At 30.0% G+C, this 19,815-nt stretch overlaps 1 protein-coding gene across 8 annotated transcripts in view; it reads right to left on the reverse strand.

The window, feature by feature from the left end:
• The window catches only part of Rhogef2 (Rho guanine nucleotide exchange factor 2), a 250,749-nt gene extending 235,860 nt beyond the window's left edge, over positions 1-14,889 (reverse strand). For 5 of the 8 annotated variants that reach the window (XM_071791545.1, XM_071791542.1, XM_071791543.1 and 2 more), the window contains exons 1-4: positions 14,229-14,884; positions 10,238-10,453; positions 7,122-7,171; positions 5,724-5,781 (exon numbers count right to left, since the gene is read on the reverse strand). In XM_071791545.1, the coding sequence (XP_071647646.1) occupies positions 5,724-5,781; positions 7,122-7,171; positions 10,238-10,409 (280 nt within the window). In that variant the 5' untranslated portion in view covers positions 10,410-10,453; positions 14,229-14,884. Of the gene's footprint in view, positions 1-5,723; positions 5,782-7,121; positions 7,172-10,237; positions 10,454-14,228 lie in introns of all 8 variants that reach the window. The other 3 variants (XM_071791539.1, XR_011734124.1, XM_071791544.1) reach the window with 3 other exon arrangements.
• Positions 14,890-19,815: the final 4,926 nt, after the last annotated feature.

Raw genomic sequence — 19,815 nt, forward strand, 5'->3', positions numbered from 1 at the left:
GTTCACCTTTCTGTCTTCTTCCGAGGACGCCAAAGGAAAAAACCCCAATGATTAGCCAGCGGCGTTGCCAAGTCTTCCCAACCTCACCTCGACCAAAAAATGTCTGCTCGATTACCGCATTTTCACTAAAATAAACTAAAAAATTAGCAGCGAAATCTCCGGTAACTTATATATTTTATGGTTGCATCGGATTCTTCGAAATCTAATGTACAAAAAGCAATGTTTTTTTCTCACTTCATCTAATCGAAAAATACGAAAATATGTGATTGAAACCGTGATAGAGCCTTCTTTTCTGTATGAAGTAATGCAAAATTTGTGATTTTCGAGATCGATTTTCTAGAGTAAATAGTCGGTAAGGAGCCACAGAAAAAATCGACTGCAAAGCTGATCATATAATTTGATATAAAAACCGAAATCGGAAACTTTATCTAATACATGCCCTGACGAGACAGCTACCTTAAGCCACAAATCACAACATGTCACTCACAACATTATACGGTTCTGCGATATCTATGCGACTAGAGTATACACGATATTGCAAATACGTGTACATACACTTCTCTATGCGATCAACACGAGAGTGTAATAGTTGACACTGAAGTAGTCACTATAAACTTACGTGCTTACATCATTGGGCATAATTCTCATGCTTCTAGTTTTCATATGTGTGCGTCAGACAAATAATAATAATTATTTTTATAAAATTCTAAAAAAATATTTATTAATTTCTGATCAAACTCCTATTCATATTATTTATAAAAAAGAAGCGATAAAAAAATGTGCAAATTAGAAACTTGCATATTGCTTCCTCATCATCACAGATCACTATTGCTCCTATTTTATTTTACTCATAAAGCTCTTCTATGAGGAAGCTTGTATTTTATTTGATGCATAATTATTAGTATTTATTAGTTTGGCTTCCTCATAGAGAAAGGTTTACAAGCAAAATAAAATAGGAGCAATAGTAGAGATCTGTAATGATGAGGAAGCAATGTACAAGTTTCTAATTTGCACACTTTTTTTAACTTTAAATTTAACCTTTTTATGAATTAAAAAAGGATCAACTTACAATTAATAGCACAAGTGGGGTTTTACAATTAACGTAATGTCAAATTGATGTTGACTTTGGGAGTTCAGGCTACATGGTCCATATATGGACTTTGCTTATGGACCTTGTTCGCGTATACAGCTGGATCTAATCAACCAAATCTTAAAGAATTATATATAAAATAGAGGTAGAAAAGACTGAAGAATATAATAGAATTATAAATAGTCCAACATCTCAAAATTGGCGGAAGTTAGAGCAACCACAAACATTTCTCAAAAAATTCAAAATTTTATAAAGAACCTTTTTACCGATTATCGTCAAATTCAATACCAACCTTCTTTTAATGACATTCTATATAAAATTACATGTATAACTTATACATGTAACTTTTTAAGCAAAAATTGATAACTCCACCGATCTTCACCAAATTCAATATTTTCCTTAAATGATATTCTATCCATCAAATAACTTACACATTTTTTAAGCAGAAATCGGTAATCCCTTCACTGGTTCTCGCCAAATTCAAAACAACCTTCCTTTAATGATACTTTATATATAAGATTACATGTATAACTTGTACACTTTTTAGGCAAAAATCGGTAACCCCTTCACCGATCATTGCCAAATTCGACACCAACCTACCTTTAATGATACTCTATCCATAAAAAAAATTTAAGTTCAATATCTCAAAATTTGTAAAAATTAGAGTAATCATATAGATTTTTTTAGATAGAAATCGGTGACCCCTTTATTATTAGCAATTTTTATTAATTCTATTATATTCTTCAGTTTTTTCTATCCCTATTTCATATAAATTCTTTAAGATTTGGTTAATCAGTTCTTGAGTTATTGAAATTTCGGTAAATTTGGCGCACACACACGTGCACGCACGCACGCACACACACATATGCATGCACGCACGCACACGCACGCACAAACGCACGGATATTTTTTTTAAATTACGATATTCCGATATTCCGTTTTAGAACATTCTGAACACATTGGCATCAAAAACTAAAAAAAAATTTTTTTTGTTTTTTCTATCCCTATTTCATATATAATTCTTCAAAATTTGGTTGATTAGATCTAGCTTTATATGCGATCACAAAGGTCCATATACAATGTTTATAAAAAAAAGCTTCCTCTAAGAGGAAGCAATAAAATTGATAAATAATTAAATGTCTCCTAATAAGAATGAGATAAATTACTGACAGACTTGAGATAGCTCTATCTACTAAAAACTACAGCAGAATTATGTAATACACAAAACTATCTGATATCAACCAGTGTCTTACTTCCATGTTTGTAACAATGCTTTTATCGAATGATATTATTTACAAAATAAAAAATATTTATATCCAGAATTAATTTTATAAAATGGTTAAATACATTCAAAATCACACGGAAACTCTATTAGTAGAACACACAGAACTCTTGAAAATAAAAAAATTCTTTAAGAAAATAATGTTTCTCGTCAGAACATACTCTGCATAAAATACCTAAATAAGGTCAGAATTATTTTACAACACAAATATTGACAAAAATCAGCCAGTATCTCACCTATATCTTTTTTAAGTAATAACAATTGTTTAAAAAATATAGAAACTAGTTTTCTTGTCAGAACACTACATAAAATATCTACATAAGGTCACAACAATTTTACAACAGACAGAATTGTCATAAATTGACCAGTGTCCCATCTTTTTGGAGTATAAAAATTACTTAATTTAAAAAATAATGCTTGTTATCAGAATGTGGCATGAAATGCTTAAGTAAAATCAAAACTACAGTAGAACTGTTTTATAACACACAGAACTATAAAAAATCTGCCAACCACCTATGTAAATTTGATCTATTTTCATAGTAAAAGCTTATACATTCTTCTTTTTTCTTCTGAAAAAAACAAATATATTATGTATGTGAAGCTGGCGAAACTATTTGTGCAACTTATCATGAATTCTAGCACTATTGAAAAGGAAGCCAGAACTCTCAATAGTGATTTGTGAGTTTTTGCAAAATAAGATACCAGCTTTACATACATAATATATTTATATCTTTTTCAAAAAAAAAAAAAAAAAGATTGTATAAGCTTTTACAACAAAAATAGATCAAATTTTTTTATAGATTTGTGATAAAATACAATTTTTACAAAAAAATCTCGTATATCTCAGAAATTATAATTTTGTTATATTATACTTTAGATTTAAAAAATTTAGAATTTTTTTAAAAATATAATAGCAAAATCTAGGGTATCTTATTTGTTGGCGGATAATGAATCAGAGTTTGTTTTATATAACGCGAGTTTATTCGGATTACTATATGATTACAATGATTACACGTGGTCAACCGTGCGACGCCAGAAAAATAACTAAACTGGATCTATAAGTATCAAAAATAGAATAGATAGGCGTTGGTAATATCGCGACTCGTTAGTTCGAGTGGAGCCACTTCGTATCTCCAACATTATTTGAAAAATATAATTTTAAACTGCTAATTATTATATTTCTATTTGCTCTCTAAAATCATAATCTTTGATATACTAACTTTTATTTTCTCGAAATTTTTATGTAATAAAACAATTTTTTTGCTGATTTCTTGTATGCTACAAAATTCTAGAAATTACTTTTTTTCAAAACAATTTCTCATTTTGAATAATTTGTTGTATAACAGTACTTTCCAAATAAGTAGATAAGTAAAATAAATAGACTAAAATTTATTGCAAACTAGATTTTTCGCCCGTGCTTTGCATGGGCTCAAAATCTATTCCCCTCTCCCCAAACTCACCCATTAATTAGGAGCACCAATAGAACCCCATAAAACCCCCAATTTTTAACCTCATAGTAGCCATCCCCATAAATCTTTTGGTACCAGTTTCATCAAAATCAACAACAAATTAGAAAAATTTTGGTACCAGTTTCAAGAAAATCAATCCATTAATAAAAAATTATCCATTAATCAAAAATTAAACTTATCCTCAAAAATTAAATTCTATTATATTCTTTAGTTCTTTCTACCTCTGTTTCATATATAATTCTTTAAGATTCGGTCAATTATTTTCCAAAAAATTAAAAAAATTTCGGTACCGGCTTCTAAAAAATCAGTAACAAAAAATTATACACTTTATAGCACTCCTCGTAAAATTCTACCCCTACTTCATATACAATTCTTTGAGATTCGGTCAATATTTCCCTAGAAATTGGAAAAATTTCTCAACCGGGACGAATAAATAGTTCGGAGTCAGACAGACATACAGACAGACATACAGATGTCAGGTACTTATATATATGATAATATAGATGATGATATAGATGTTTTATTAGTCTAGGCAACGGAGAGAAAAAAAGAGTCTACATGGAATTAAGTCAAGACGTGTTAAAAATTGATGAAGCTGTAAATTTTTGTGACCCTAAAAACATACTAAATTTGCAACCTCAACATTTTTCCACTGGTGCCGCCATCTTGAAATAATGACGCCGAAAACCGGTTTTTTGCGAATATCTTGTTTCCACTGAAATTTAGAGCAAAAGTATCTAATACAAAGTTGTAAAGCACAAAATTTCCTACAACTTTTGTTCCAAACACTTTTTTCTCAGATAAATAGTTTACGAGTTATAGCAGAGGAAAACAAAGCTTTTTTGCAATTTGTGAAAACAATAGATTTTTCCTGGATTTGAAAGATTGTTATCGTTATTATATTATTATTTTATTATTATATGTATATGTAAGTACGTATAAATTAGCACCATTTGTAGTAAAATGTTTGTAGAGGAACGAGTCTGGAAGCAATCGAAAGCTGAGAGTTTAAGCTTTAGACTGCTTTTTTAAACATCGCTCTGCGATTATTTTTCACGAAGATACGTAATTAAATGACGTAAAACTACTTAATTTATTTTGCAAGCTCATAAATTAGTAAACAATATTTAGTCGCAAAATAATTAATTTTATTCATTTTAAGTACAGTTCTCTCTTAAGCCGGGAAGATGTGGGGTGGTTTTCTTGCAAAGGAATTGTAACTCAATAATCAAAATGCGCGTATTTTGCGAGCTCATAAATCAGCAAATAATATTTAGTCGCAAAATAATTAATTTCATTCATTTTAAGTACAGTTCTTTCTTAAGCCAGAAAAATATATGGTGGTTTTCTTGCGAAGGAGTTGTAGCTCAATAATCAAAATGCGCGTATTTTAAGAGATTATACTTAGAATTTATACGCTATACGAATTATATCCATGATACAATATATTTTAATTTTTCTCAATATTTTTCTCTTGAATTGCATCAATTAAAGGATTGTTTGGAGATTAAGAAAGTGAGCTCAAAAATCAAAACTATATCTTTAAAAGCAACTATCACTTTAAAAGCTCATAAATAGCTCCTAATTCTGCCGCAAAGATCGATTCAATATCTCTATTTTTAAGTAGTGCGGGGGGCTGAGTCAATGTTTACTCAGCTCCTTCCCACAAAAAATTATAAATTTCTGCCCAGTGTGACAAACTCAAAATTTTAATCTGTGGGATATAAAAACTCATAAATAGCTTATAATTTTACGCTACTTGTTTTTTAATTTTTGCAAGGTAGGGGAGAGCCAGCTCAACAGAGGTAATAGCATATTTCACAGTATTAAAAATTCTTCAATTTAACAAATAAAATATAGATTAAAAAATAAAAATACTTACATTTTATAAGCTGAACCACATCAGTATGCGTAGATTGCATTACATTGACTCCATTTACCTTCAACACAAAAAAAACTAATATTATACTCTGGGAAAAATAAAGACCTTACTTTGAAGTCCACGATTACGCGTAACTAAAAATCGTAATTAGCTATTCTATTTCAAAGATTTTTAAATTATACTAGTCAATTCTCTCAATTAGGTCTGTCAATATTCAGTTATGCAAAACTAATTTTCACTTAAGGGACACTAACCAAAATGTTAATTAGGATTACGACATCTAAATAATTTGATTATCTAAAATCGTGGGCTCTAAAGTGTATATAGTATATATACGGGTGTCTGAGACCACCCGTCCATTCCTTTTCTTTCAAAAACTAAGCATTTTAAAGAAAAACATTTCAGACAAAAATTATATTGTTTTGAGGGGAACATAAGATGGTATCATTGATTTGACCTTGGATGGCATCATTAAGGTCCCTTCAGTTTCTTAAATAGAACCCTCTATTTTTTATTGCATATTCTTATAGCTTATGTCGAGAGCTTTCCAAAACACTATAATTAAGTATTTTTTCAAATTATATATATATATATATATATATATATATATATAAACAAATGTCTTTCATACATAACATTTTACTTATTATAACAATAAAAAACTGATAACCTTATAGATATACACTAATTTCTTTCAATTTAAAAAATTATATTTTAGATGTTTTAATAAAACAAATTATGAAATGAGTTAAATATTCTATGTTTAGATAATCATAAATGTGCTAGATTTTTTCGTATATTTTTTATTCTTTTATTTCTCTAATTTTATGCTTTTTTTGTATTTTTCTCACTAATCCCTATTTAGCATTTGACTAAACATACGTGACAAAACAGTAGAAAATCAGTTCAAAAGAAAAAAGATAAAAAATAAGGAAATATAGAATAAGAAAATAGAATTTTGATTGTATTATGTAATGATTATACTGTAAAAAGAAAAATTTTTTTTAATTTAAACAGATTTGTAATCCTTAATCTATCAACTTTGTGATATTTTTATCAAACAATAATCAAATGTACATCAATTAAAGTCTTATCATGTAAAATCTAGGTATAAAATCCAGTTAGAAGAGTTAGATACATATCTACAAATGCAAACGGTTGATTATACAATAATGCATTGCAATAAGTAGTATAAGTACAAGATAAAAATATCCCACATTCAAACATGCACACTAAATTGTTCTAATATATAAAATAAAATTTTCCAGATGAACGTAAAGTTATATAACAAAAAATAATATATGTAGTATATCACACATGGAATAAAAGTAATTAACAAGCTAGACTAACAAGCTTCCTGTAGCTTTTTTTCAGTAAACCTTATTATCTTGTATTTACCTTGATTATTTTGTCACCCGCATGAAGACCAGCTCTTGCTGCTGCACCACCTAAAAAATACACCATTCTTGTAAAAATATTAATAAACTATAAGAATGTATGTATAGGACATGCTATGCCAATGGATTTGACCCTCGACCTTTTGGATTTGATCCGCAATTTTTTATGTTATTGTTCCAACTCTAAAATGCACTCAGATTTTTTTTAGATTTTTTTTTAATTTGATTTATTTATAATTTTTTAAACTGACATTGTTGGCCGCAATTTAAAAATCTGAAAAAATTATCAAAAATCCTGTTATATATATATATAAATGTTCAAGCAACAGTTTATAGTGGACTAACTTATGCTTCTATTTTTTTTTTTTTTTTTTTAAGTTTGAAACAAGCTCGAAAAAGTTAAAAAAAAATAGGAGCAAACGTCGGCCCACTCTGAGTCAAGGCTTAAAAATTTTGATATTTGATATAAGATTTTTAAGAATTTTTTCAGATTTTTAAATTGTGATCAACAATGTCGGCTTAAAAAATGATAAATAAATCAAATTTATAAAAAAAATCTGAGTGCATTTTGGAGTTGGAACAATAACATAAAAAATCACGAACCAAATCTGAGAGGTCAAGGGTCAAACCTAGGCGATTTGGCATGGAATGCCCCGTATACAGATACAACTGTTGCTATAAAAAAGTATGTGTATAATCATATATATTATTTAGTAATAATTTATTAACTTTTAGAGAACTACAGAAATAACATCTTTAATTATAAAAAAAGAAAATGCTCCTTTAAATTAGTATTTAAGAATTTTTGAAGTTGCTAATTACTTGAGATCATAATTGCAAGATTTAAAATAAACAATTCAATGGCCATTAATTAGTTAATTTTCGTATATATAAATTAATCTATATCAAACTTGATATCTATGATTTTTTTAAACAGCCTATAAATCTATTAAAATTACAAGCATAACACACAAATTGATGCATATATTATATATTTGATCATTGTATTAAATGTTATTTTTAATTTCAACGTCGGATTCGTAAACTGATAAATTAAATAAATTTAAAGACACTTGTATATACTGATTTGTACACTTTGTACATGGTTCAAGAAAATCTAAAAAGATTCTATTCGTGTATAATGTCGTGAAATATAAGTGTCTCCAAATTGGTATCAGTAAATTTTATATACATTAGCTCAAGGATGTATCACTGGTACAATCTTAGACAAAAGTGCATGAAATTTGAAATACTTAAATATCTATGCCTAACGGATAGTAAATCTAGATGTAAGATACTCAAATGATAGTAGGAGTCTTATTTTTACTCCTACAAAGGTATTTTTTACTTTACAAATGTTTTTTCCAGTATTATTTGCGATTTTTGTAATTTATGAGCCTAAACTTTTGGCAGTGAAAATTCCCTGATTTCAACTTGATAACGTCAAATTATTAATAAAATTAATAATTAATAATAATTAATAATTAATTAATTATATTAATTATCATTAATTATTAATTTATTTCTTTAAAACGGTGTAGTGAAGACACGTGAAACTTGGCAGATATTTTCATTTCGTCGTAAACTAGATGTACAAAAAAATTCAAAATCGTGGTAGCGTTCCTTCAACATTTTTTTAGCTGTTTTATCCGTCAAAATCGTCTCTTCCCATAAGAATACTTGTAAACGCAGTGAAACGTAAAATCGTTATATCTCAGCAACTGTTTAGTGACGTCGTTTCTACTTTTTTTGTAGCACATCAGAAAGACTAAAAGAACCGTCTCACAAATTTTTATCCACTTGGTAGCGCTTTGAAAATAGGTGCAATACATCCTTAAGGATGTTCTGGCGCTAACTTTCTAACATTAACAATATCTTGAAAATTTAATATAGGTATTGTTTCTATTTATTATCTGAACATGTGTGCAAAACCTGAAATCGATTCTCTAACCGATTTTTAATTTTACATGAGTTCTTATGAAATGACAGCATACTCTCACTTATATAAACAAAATTATAAGGAAGTACCATTGACAATATTCTGAAACTTTGTTTGTGAGTAAATAAAATACTGAGCAACGTTTCTAAAAAAGTTGATATTGCTTCACTGACGCATTCTCAAGTTATTAATGAAAAAGCAATGTAAAATTCTAAAAATAGGTTTAAGATACATAGGGCTAGAAAGGTAAATATTATGTCAATGACATTTTTTTACACATCTTATGCGTTTTTAAGTATTATTTAATATCTGTATACATAAAATATTACTAATATATGTAACATTTTGTCGTTTCTTACAATTTGTTTAAGGTAAAATTCACATCCAAAAGTTTTTTGCTGACAATCATAAAATTTGCAAAATGTATAAATATATTTATTTGTAGTGCCAAATATCATATTAACGAGCATTATTTAAGTCCTTTACATGATACGAGCACATATGGTGCATGTCTTAACTCACAAAAAAGCATAGAATTTTACCCAATTTTAAATTAAAGTAATTTTTGTCTGGGATTGTATAGCCAGATCATCCTTAAGCATATCCTGGTAAAAAAATCTTTATATAAATATATGTAATTATATATTTAAAAAATTACATATTTTCTTTGTATAATCTCTGTCCATATACATAGGAAAAATAATGAGGATAATTTAAAATAATTATAAAAATAACTTTTGCATTGTTTTTTTTTACAAAAATATAAACTTGTGATTAGATTATACAATATCCTATATACAATCATATGTAATTTTATTTTATATGTGATCATTATACTCATATATAACTATATCTAGATATTTTTTCTCATTTTGTCAAATTTTACTTTTTGGAAAAAAATGCAATATTTTATTTTTCCAAATTATTTTCTAATTTTTCTTATTTTTTCTCTTAATACAAACAGAAATTGTACAAGGAAAAGAAAACAAATATTTTTTATGTATAATTATAAACATTTGTTTTTTATTTTTAATTTCAAATAAAATTATATATAAAAAATTTTGTACAGGAACGTATTGTCTCTTGGGGGAGAATTTTTGTGATTTCAAAACAATTCTACGACCTACTAAAAACTAATTATGCAAATATTAATCCAAACATGGAACTTTCAAGCGGACCTTCTTTTACGGACTGAACGTAGACTGGATTGTCACCAGAAACTTTCATTCCAAACCCAGCATCATCCTTGTATACGACCAGAGTGGCGATGGGCGCTGGGTCAATGGCTCCACCACTGATGGTGCCTGCACCAGCCCCGACGCTGTGTCGTAGCGCTGCCGTTCCATTCATCCCTCCTTTGAGCGCCACCCTGCCTCACCTCTGTTGCTACCGACCTGCCATAATTCTCTCTTATACTATAAGGTTTTTCAAAACTCTTCAAAGCACATTTGACGAAGTGAGATTTATTCCATATAAAATTCTTAATAATACAGTTATATATGCATATTTTCATACAAAATACATAATTAAATTGAAAAAATAATTTTACGAGATTCTCTTAAAAATCTTTCTCTATTATTTATCGTCATTCCTCTCATGCAACATATGATATGTATATAAAAATACGTTTTTACACATACATGTGAGTTGAGTTAAAAAAAATAATATAAATTAGAAATACAATTCTGGCATCCTGTGAATACTTTGAACTTATATATATACATATACATTACATATACATATACATATATGTATATAAACAACATTTTAAGAAATTTGTTTGAATTCACTCTATTCATCAAAATATGCAGGAATGGAGAGTTGTTAAAAATTATAAAAAAATTAATTTTTGGAACCCTCCGTATAAAGCAGACTTTCAATAAATATAAAGTAACTTAGGCAACTTAGAAATATTATTTTAGGCAAAAATGTGTTATACGATCATAGATCATGTTCTAAATCTTAATGAATAATCAATCCATTGATCGAGTTTCTGTTATTGAAAAAGATTAAGAAAATTAATCTCAAATTATAATAGTAATATATCCTTGCCACTACATTAGTATTTTCAAACAAAATTTTTTCAATAATTGATTCATTTATTAATTTTACTTATTTGAAAACAACTGTATAAAATACAGAACCTGAAGTAATAATAAATATGCAAGTTTAAGTTATGAAATGTTAAATTATCATTAAAAAGATAAAATTAGAAATAAAAAAATATAAAGAATATTCCTTATACGCCTAATATTCCTTATATTCCTAAAATAAGTCTGATATATTAAAGAAGAATATTTTCTCATGTGAATAATGATCCAATTCTCATATTCAATATCTCTAATTGTTTGAATTATTTTTTATTAAACAGATAGTATGCAATGGTATAATAAACCAAATATCGGCAATAACTTATTTACAATATAATAATTCATTTGTTGATATCAAAAGCATAACTAAAAATATATTTCAACCTACAAATATATTTTGAGATAAATAATGTTATTCTATGTTTTATTTCTTTTTCTTACAAATTATTTAACATAAAACTTATAAACTTTTTATAAATTTATAAATAAATTTGATTTTTTTTATGTATGAAAACTAACTAGGATGAAGTAAAGATTTCTACACTCACAGACAATTCTTATTTAAAAATAATCTCCCTAATAAACTGTTGTACTTTATAAACTTTGTTATAAAATATATTCTGTATCTTTCTGAATACATATACAATAACTGGAAAAATAAATAAAAACTTGTAAGTACATTAAATAAAGTAAAATCTCATTCATATGACAATCAATAATCTATGTAATCAGGAACAATCTAAATAACAAGAAATTTTAAAGAAAATTTTGTAAAATGTGTATATTTTAGGAATTTTTTAGTACTTCAAAAATTTTAAGAAAAGATACAATACTTCTTGATCTTGAGACGAAGTCTAATAGTAGATGTAGTACATTGCAGGTTTTGTACTTGAATATAAGTCAATTTTATTCATTACTACATTGTATTAATCACAAGGATATTATTTTGTGTAATTTTATTTAAAAATCAATATATTTATATTATAATACAATAATATATCATAGCATTAAAGTAAAGATATAAAAAAGATTCTACATTGAAATTTAAGAGCAAATATACTTTTTTGTTGCTTTAAATAATAAATAATATTTAGTAATGATTTATTATTATAATTATTATTTACTACCTACTTATTTATCATCCACACGTACGTACGTACGTTCGTACGCACGTACACGCGTGCATATAATTGATATTCTTTGAAATTTTGAGATTATGTTTGCTAAATTAGAATAGTAAGTACACAAGTCTGCTAGTAAAAGTACCTATTATCTTATCTCTTAACACTTTTACTAGGAAAGTTATATAAGTACATAAAAAAACAAATGTCTTAACAGTATTTTAGTTAACAGTCAATCTAATTGAAAATAATCTTGTTAATTCAATAATGATTTTAATGAAACAAATACATCACGCTCTTGTCTTAATAAAATGTTATTTGGTTCATAAATATTGTTATCAAATTAACAAGATTATTTTCAATAAAACTAATGCTAGTACATATTTTTTTCCATATATAAATTTACACTAGTAAATCTATACGGGGTCCCAAGTTTGTCCATACAATCTTTAGTAGTATTCCAGTGAACATGTCTCGAATCAGGACATTAAACCTTTTAAAGACATCATATGTCCCGATTTCAGACATGCATGTTGTCTGGGATGTTCCACAAGCAGAAATAAGAAAGAAATGTTACATAAACATGGATCCCAAAATATTTTATTAGAAAGTTATAGCAAAAATTAAGACCATTGCACGTAACAAAGTTTTAGTTTTAATCGTAAGGCTGTAAGAAAATAGACCAATCACACTCGATTATTCTTCAATCACGAGAAGAATAATCGACTGTGATTGGTCTATTTTCTTACGGCCTTATGATTACAACTAAAATATTGTTACGTGCAATGACCTTTATAATTTTATAGTGAAGAAACAATAACCATCTTGCCAAAGATACGTAACACACCGTATACATAAGTGATACACAGTTTGATGGTTTACCTTACTTACTTCTTCTAATTGTATTTACTATTTGAAATAATTGAAAATAATTATGAAAACTTGTATGAGTACTAGTAATGAACAGTACCTTGTAAAATATTGTCCCAAAATGCTGCTACAAAGAATACGCAGATATTCATTTTGTATACATCAAGTAGGTACCAGGGAATGCAGTGGCTTCTGTTAGACAATATTAATGAATATTCCTTAATTAAAGAATGCCATATCACACTCTTTACAAATATTTATTTGCAATTATGACAGGTGCAAATTCCTAGAGTAATAAGTTTAATATTAAATACTGACATAAGCTGGCAACACTTTAAAATGCAAACTTAAGTAAAATTGTTTCTTATACATTTCATACTTTTGCTACAACTTTCTAATAAAGCATTTAGGATCTGTGTTTATATAACATTTTTTTTCTTATTTCTGTTCATAGAACATACTACTACAGTTTGTATGGAAAAATCTGGGATATCCTGTATAATTACTAATTTCATGTCTTTGCTGTAATATATATGTATAACAGACATAATGACAAACAATGCAAAAGTGACATCATGTTCTACAAACCATATTAGAATAATTTTAAATTTGTGCTAAAAAATGATATCTTGTGACCTATAAGCTACAAACAAGATACAAGTGTCACGTTGAAATGTGACACGTAGCATTTCTTCTTCATGAAAGATACATATATGCATAAGCTTAAAAATATATATAAATTCAAAAGAAAAAAATTCTTGGAACATGTACAAAAATTGTATAATCAAGATTATACAGGAAATGTTCTAATATTTGTGTGTTCAATATAATAAGTATTCAGAAAATGCAAAAATATGAAAACTATACTGAACATTATTGCAGAAACAATAGAGTTCCAGAAATGAAAACATCTAGTTAAGTTAGAGCAAAGAGAGATGTACAAATCTAGGTTTCCAAAAAATGACACAATTTAAAAGTTAGCAATGGACAGGCAAAGTCAGCAAAACGTACAAATGCTGATGAACTTAAATATACCTAAGCAACAAAGTTCGACTACAAAATAAACATACATGGTATAATGCAATTACCTTTCATTTAATCTTTACTTGATAGCAGCAAACACAGGCAAGTGATTTCTTACGAGACGCGGGACGGGATGGGACAGGACGGGACGAGACGAAATGAGACGATATGAGGCGGGGCGAAACGAGATGGAACGAAATGAGATGAGACGGTCGGGACGGAACAAAACGGAACAGAACGGAACGGAACAGAACAGGACGAAACGAAACGAAACGAAACGAAACGAAACGAGACGAGACGAGGCGAAATAAGACGCGACGAGAAAACGAGGCGAGAAGATGAAAAAATCATATGAAAAAACCAAGATATATCGATGCGCGCGCGAGATCGCTTCAGCGAGACAGCACGTTGCATGAGAGTGTTATATCACAGGATTGTCACAACAAAAAGACACTTCATGAACATGGCTGGTGACGGGCAACTGTTCCGCTTCTCGCGCACAGCATCCCGACCACGGGACGTCTCAAGCGCGAGGCATCGCGGAGAATGACGGGTTTCGGGCACGGTCAGGCACGGATCGCGATGACACGCGGGCACGTGAACGCCACTGCACGAAAGACACCAAACGTAGCTTTTTTTTTACAAAATACGCATGAAACCAAAGAAAAATACACTACTAACAAATGACAGCCATATTGGTACAAGCAACGTCTAGACCACTTGTCACGGCGTTATGTAGTAGGGTGAGCTCGCTGATCGTCTGAAGCCTGGCCATCGCATACAAAATTGCATACGTAGCATAAAGCGGGAAACACATACTACGTTTACGCGAGCGTTATTTCTGTAGTAACTTACGATAATTCCTTCGCGTAAACGGGATTTTGTAGTAACTTACGATAATTTACTCCGCGTAAGGCCCCGGACACACACTTTTTCGTAACAGTAACAGTAGGATTTCGACCAATCGTGTTACTCGATTCGGGAACGTATGGCCGTACGTTTTCAAATCGAGCAACGCGATTGGTCGAAATCCTACTGTTACGTTCTACGGAAAGTGTGTGTGGCCAGCTTAAACGGGTGAATTATTATAAGTTACTGAAGTAACGCTCGCGTAAACGTAGTAACAGGCCTAGTTTACACCGATCTCTTGATCTTGATACGCGTAACAAATAGTATATTTGAACTGATCAGCCAATAATCAAACTAATTTATTAGTTATTTACTATTTAATACGCGTATCAAGTGATCGATGTAAACTAGGCCACAGACTTTTGCATAAAGCCCCTTGCACAATAGGCGATAGCGATAGCCACGGTGTAAATAGACAGGTGAAGCATTGCGCATAATGGCGGCAGGTTTGGCGATTAAACCAATCAAGAGGTGACCCGTTTTGTAGGCGCTCACTTTAAAGTAAAATTCAATTATAAGAAATAAAAATGCGTGAATCATGTAAAATTTTAAATATATATTTAATGAAATATAATAAAACCTTAAATTAATTAATTAATTAATGAAAGAAAAACGGAATAAATGAATAAACTAATAAACGATTAATCCTTAAGCTGCATATGGCATCCGACCCAAAGTGATATCTGCTTGTAATTGTAAAACTTGCAAGCCTGTCAGAAAATATTAAATAAACAATGTTTATTAAAATTACTATAAAATCGTCAATTGCAATGTAGACAGATGTTTTATAAATTTTTTAAGATTTTTAAAAATAGTAGGGAAAAATAGCATTGAACAACGTGACAGACCCACGTATGCACACCTCATAGAAGTTAGCCGAACAATTTCGATTTATGACATTTTTTTTTTTACGAATCGATTGTTAGTCGTTTGTTATTGATTGTTAGACTAATTATAACGTTTGTTAGTTAATAGTTTTTACGTAATCACGAAAATAATTTTTAGTGTTAAATAGCCGGTAAATATAGAATTCTTTACAATTTTTGGTTCAAACCGTGGTCAATCGATGCGGAATCGTTTGTTAGTTCCGAATATACTAATTAAAACGTTTGTTAGATCACGGTTTCGCTAAAAAAGCGAAAAACTGTATATCGTTTAGCTGCCGGAGAGTGGGGGTGAGACGTAGAATATGTGGTGGTTTCGGAACGCATTACGTAATAGGGTAATTCTTCAGTTTAGCTACAGCAGCACAAAAAACGATGAATTTAGGCTCATTCGAGGCGTTTTTGCACAAAACGTCTCACCCCCACTCTCCGGCAGCTAAACGATATACAGTTTTTCGGTTTTTTTTAGCGAAACCGTGATCTAACAAACGTTTTAATTAGTATATTCGGAACTAACAAACGATTATTCCGCATCGATTGACCATGGTTTGAATCGAAAATTGTAAAGAATTCTATATTTACCGGCTAAATTAACACTAATGCTAGGTCTACAATGCGAGTCATAAAGTCGTGAGTCGTAAGAATTGACCAATCACAGTCGATTATTCTCTTCAAATTCGATTGTGATTAGTCAACTCTTATGACTCACGACTTTACGACTCGCATTGTAGACCTAGCATAAAAATTATTTTCGTGATTACGTAAAAACTATTAACTAACAAATTTTATAATTAGTCTAACAATCAATAACAAACGACTAACAATCGATTCGTAAAAAAAATGTCATAAGTTGAAATTGTCCGGCTAACTTCTATGAGGTCGTATGCACTTAGAAGGTACCGAAAAAACCTATGCACTTTAAGGGTTAAACCTACCTGGACCAAATCAGGACAGAAGAAAGGAGTTTAATATACATAAATAAACTATAATGACAATTAAATTTGCGTTACGAAATCAGGAATTTTAATCAAATATTATCTTACCTTGTTTAAGTTAGGTAGGTTTAATTGTTTATCAGTTTATATTTATGGTTGGATTACGTACACATATGTGGTTACGCACACACAATTTTTTCCGCACAACAGACGCACGCGATAGGTATCGGACATACGGATGACGCGCTGATGGGAGCAACCATATTGCTTTTCTTGCAAAACGGGTCGCGCGCTGATTGTCTCAAAAACTGAACGAGTGCGCAGTGTCGGGAATGCTTCATCTGTCTACTTACACCATGGCGATAGCGATAGCGATAGCGACAAGGTTGCCGACAAAGCTATTGCCCGTTCTAGACTGGAGGATGATCCTACCAGATCCTACCCTATGCATGGTGCGATCCCATGATACATATGCGCAATGCGGAATTGGCGGAACGCTCGTGATTGGTTCGACCTCTTTTACGTTCGTTCCGCCGACTTTTATCCGCAGTTTTTATTTTATCCGCACTGGGGCCCTAAGGGGCCCTATTCTTGAATCGTTTTCATGAAACTCGCATGCGAAATTCAATGCTTTTCAAATAGAAAGTCGCATACGAAAATCATTAGGGCAGGCTCGAGAATACGGTCCCTGATCGTGCGGAAACTGCGGAAGCATATACTTGTGTGCAAAGAGGCAGCTAAATAAGAAGAAGAAGAAGAAGCATATACTTGTGTGCGAGTGTGAAAAGACAAAATGTCAGAAACCAATAAACAACCTGACCTGACAGAATTGATGGATTTTTACTTCTACTCGGAGAAGGATTAAAAGCCATTGCACGTAACAAAGTTTTAGTCATAATCGTAAAGCTAAGGCTACATCTATCGTAATGTTCACCATTAAGCGGTCGTAAAGCCCGTATCAGACTACGGATTGGGATTGAGATTAGATTGAAATTTAACCCTAGAGAGGTAATATGAATTTTCTCATACGTGAAAGGCCAAGCGGGGTATTAAATTACCCCAAACTTGTACCGCCTGTATAATGTTTCTATTTTGTTGTTAGAAAACTTTTTAATAGATAATTTTGTTTGTTCTTTAATAGGGAAGACGATAGTAGTCATCAATTTGCGGTAGTAAAAAAAAAAAATAGTAAAAAAATTTCGAAAAAAAAAACAAAACAAAAAACCAAAAATTAGGCTGTAATGACTTTTTTTATAAAAAATGCTGTAGTTTTTCATAAAATTCACCGATTTTAAAAAATCCAACGGATTTTGAAAGACGAATAAACAACCTTCAAGGGCATGTAAGCGACTTTTTTGTTTCTTAAAAAAAAACATATTTCTTTGAACATCTGAAGTAGAGGAAATGACGAAAAACTGTCGGATGGGAAAAATCGCAAGAAATGGAAAGTAAAACAGATTCTGTCGATTATTATTTATTTGAAAGGTAGTCAAAAGTTATAAAAGTATATGGAAACAGTAAAATTAACTCCATAAAAACTTTACAAAGTTTTAATCAGTTGCTGTGCAAGAACAGCAAAAATGAAATAATTGACCGAATCTTAAAGAATTATATATGAAACAGGGGTAGAATTTTCCGGGGAGCTATAAAGTGTATAATTTTTTGTTACCGATTTTCGCAAAAAATCTGAAATATATTTTACTGTGATAAAAGTCGAACGTAAACGGTTAAGTAGGGGTACTACGTTACCCCAAACGATTTTCTTTTTCGGTCACAGCTGCTGCACGGATCTAACGCACTCGCTGAATGACGGACTTGACGGAGGTCGACTGCCGGATGCGGGATGACTAAACTGAATTATGGTTAGGGTCTCAGTATGAAAACTAACCTTCCTAATTCAGGGGCGTATTTTGAATTTCGCGTGGGACAACGTATTACCCCACATTACCTTTCTAGGGTTAATCAATCAGAACAGAGAAAACTGACCTCAAGTTTAGTAAACTTTGCTCTGATTGGTCAAATTTTAATCCAATCTCAATCCCAATCCGTAGTCTGATACAAGCATAACGCTCGTCGTAACCGCTATCGTAAGCTCATCGTATGAGTTGATTCAGCTTGAACTCTTTACAATTACGACGCTTGTCTGGCGTTACAACATAACCTAACCTGTCAGCTTTCTCGACGTGCGAAGAAAAATGTGTTTATATAGATATATTGGCATAGATATACGGTTTACGACGACTTCATTGCTTACGACCACGATCAAAGCGTTACGATAGATGTAGCCTTAGCTTAAGGCCGTAAGAAAATAGACCAATCACAGTCGATTATTCTTTGAGCGCGAGGAGAATAATCGACTGTGATTGGTCTATTTTCTTACGGCCTTACGATTAAAACTTGTTACGTGTAATGGCCTTAAAGAAAGCGAGCCGAATTAAAAATAAAATTCCTTGCTATGCTTATGGAAAAGCAAGATAAATTAATTAACTAATATAACTATAAATAAATCATATTTTATGTTCTTAACTTAATCTGTTATTTGATATAAAAGAAATTTTTTTTACTACATTATATTATTATATTATATCTATTTATTTTTATTTTTATTATTACAATTTTATTTTTTATTACATTAATATTAAGTATGACTATTATTGTACTAGGTATATTTAGTTTCAAACAAATACAATTTATTTTCAAGCAAAATATATTTTTATTATGACATATACCACACACAAGCCTTTACGAATGAGTTTCTCCAGTGTTTACAAGTATATAGTATCTACGTTTTACTACCTTACATCTATACTTACAGTGTACTACTTATTATTCTCCAATGTTATTATTATCGTCAATTATCGTTAATTAAATTAAAAATTATATATATGATGACTGGTTCGACCAATGTTAATAACGCATTAAAT

Source organism: Temnothorax longispinosus, chromosome 10 (assembly GCF_030848805.1).
Source record: "Temnothorax longispinosus isolate EJ_2023e chromosome 10, Tlon_JGU_v1, whole genome shotgun sequence".
In the NCBI taxonomy this organism is placed as follows: domain Eukaryota; kingdom Metazoa; phylum Arthropoda; class Insecta; order Hymenoptera; family Formicidae; genus Temnothorax; species Temnothorax longispinosus.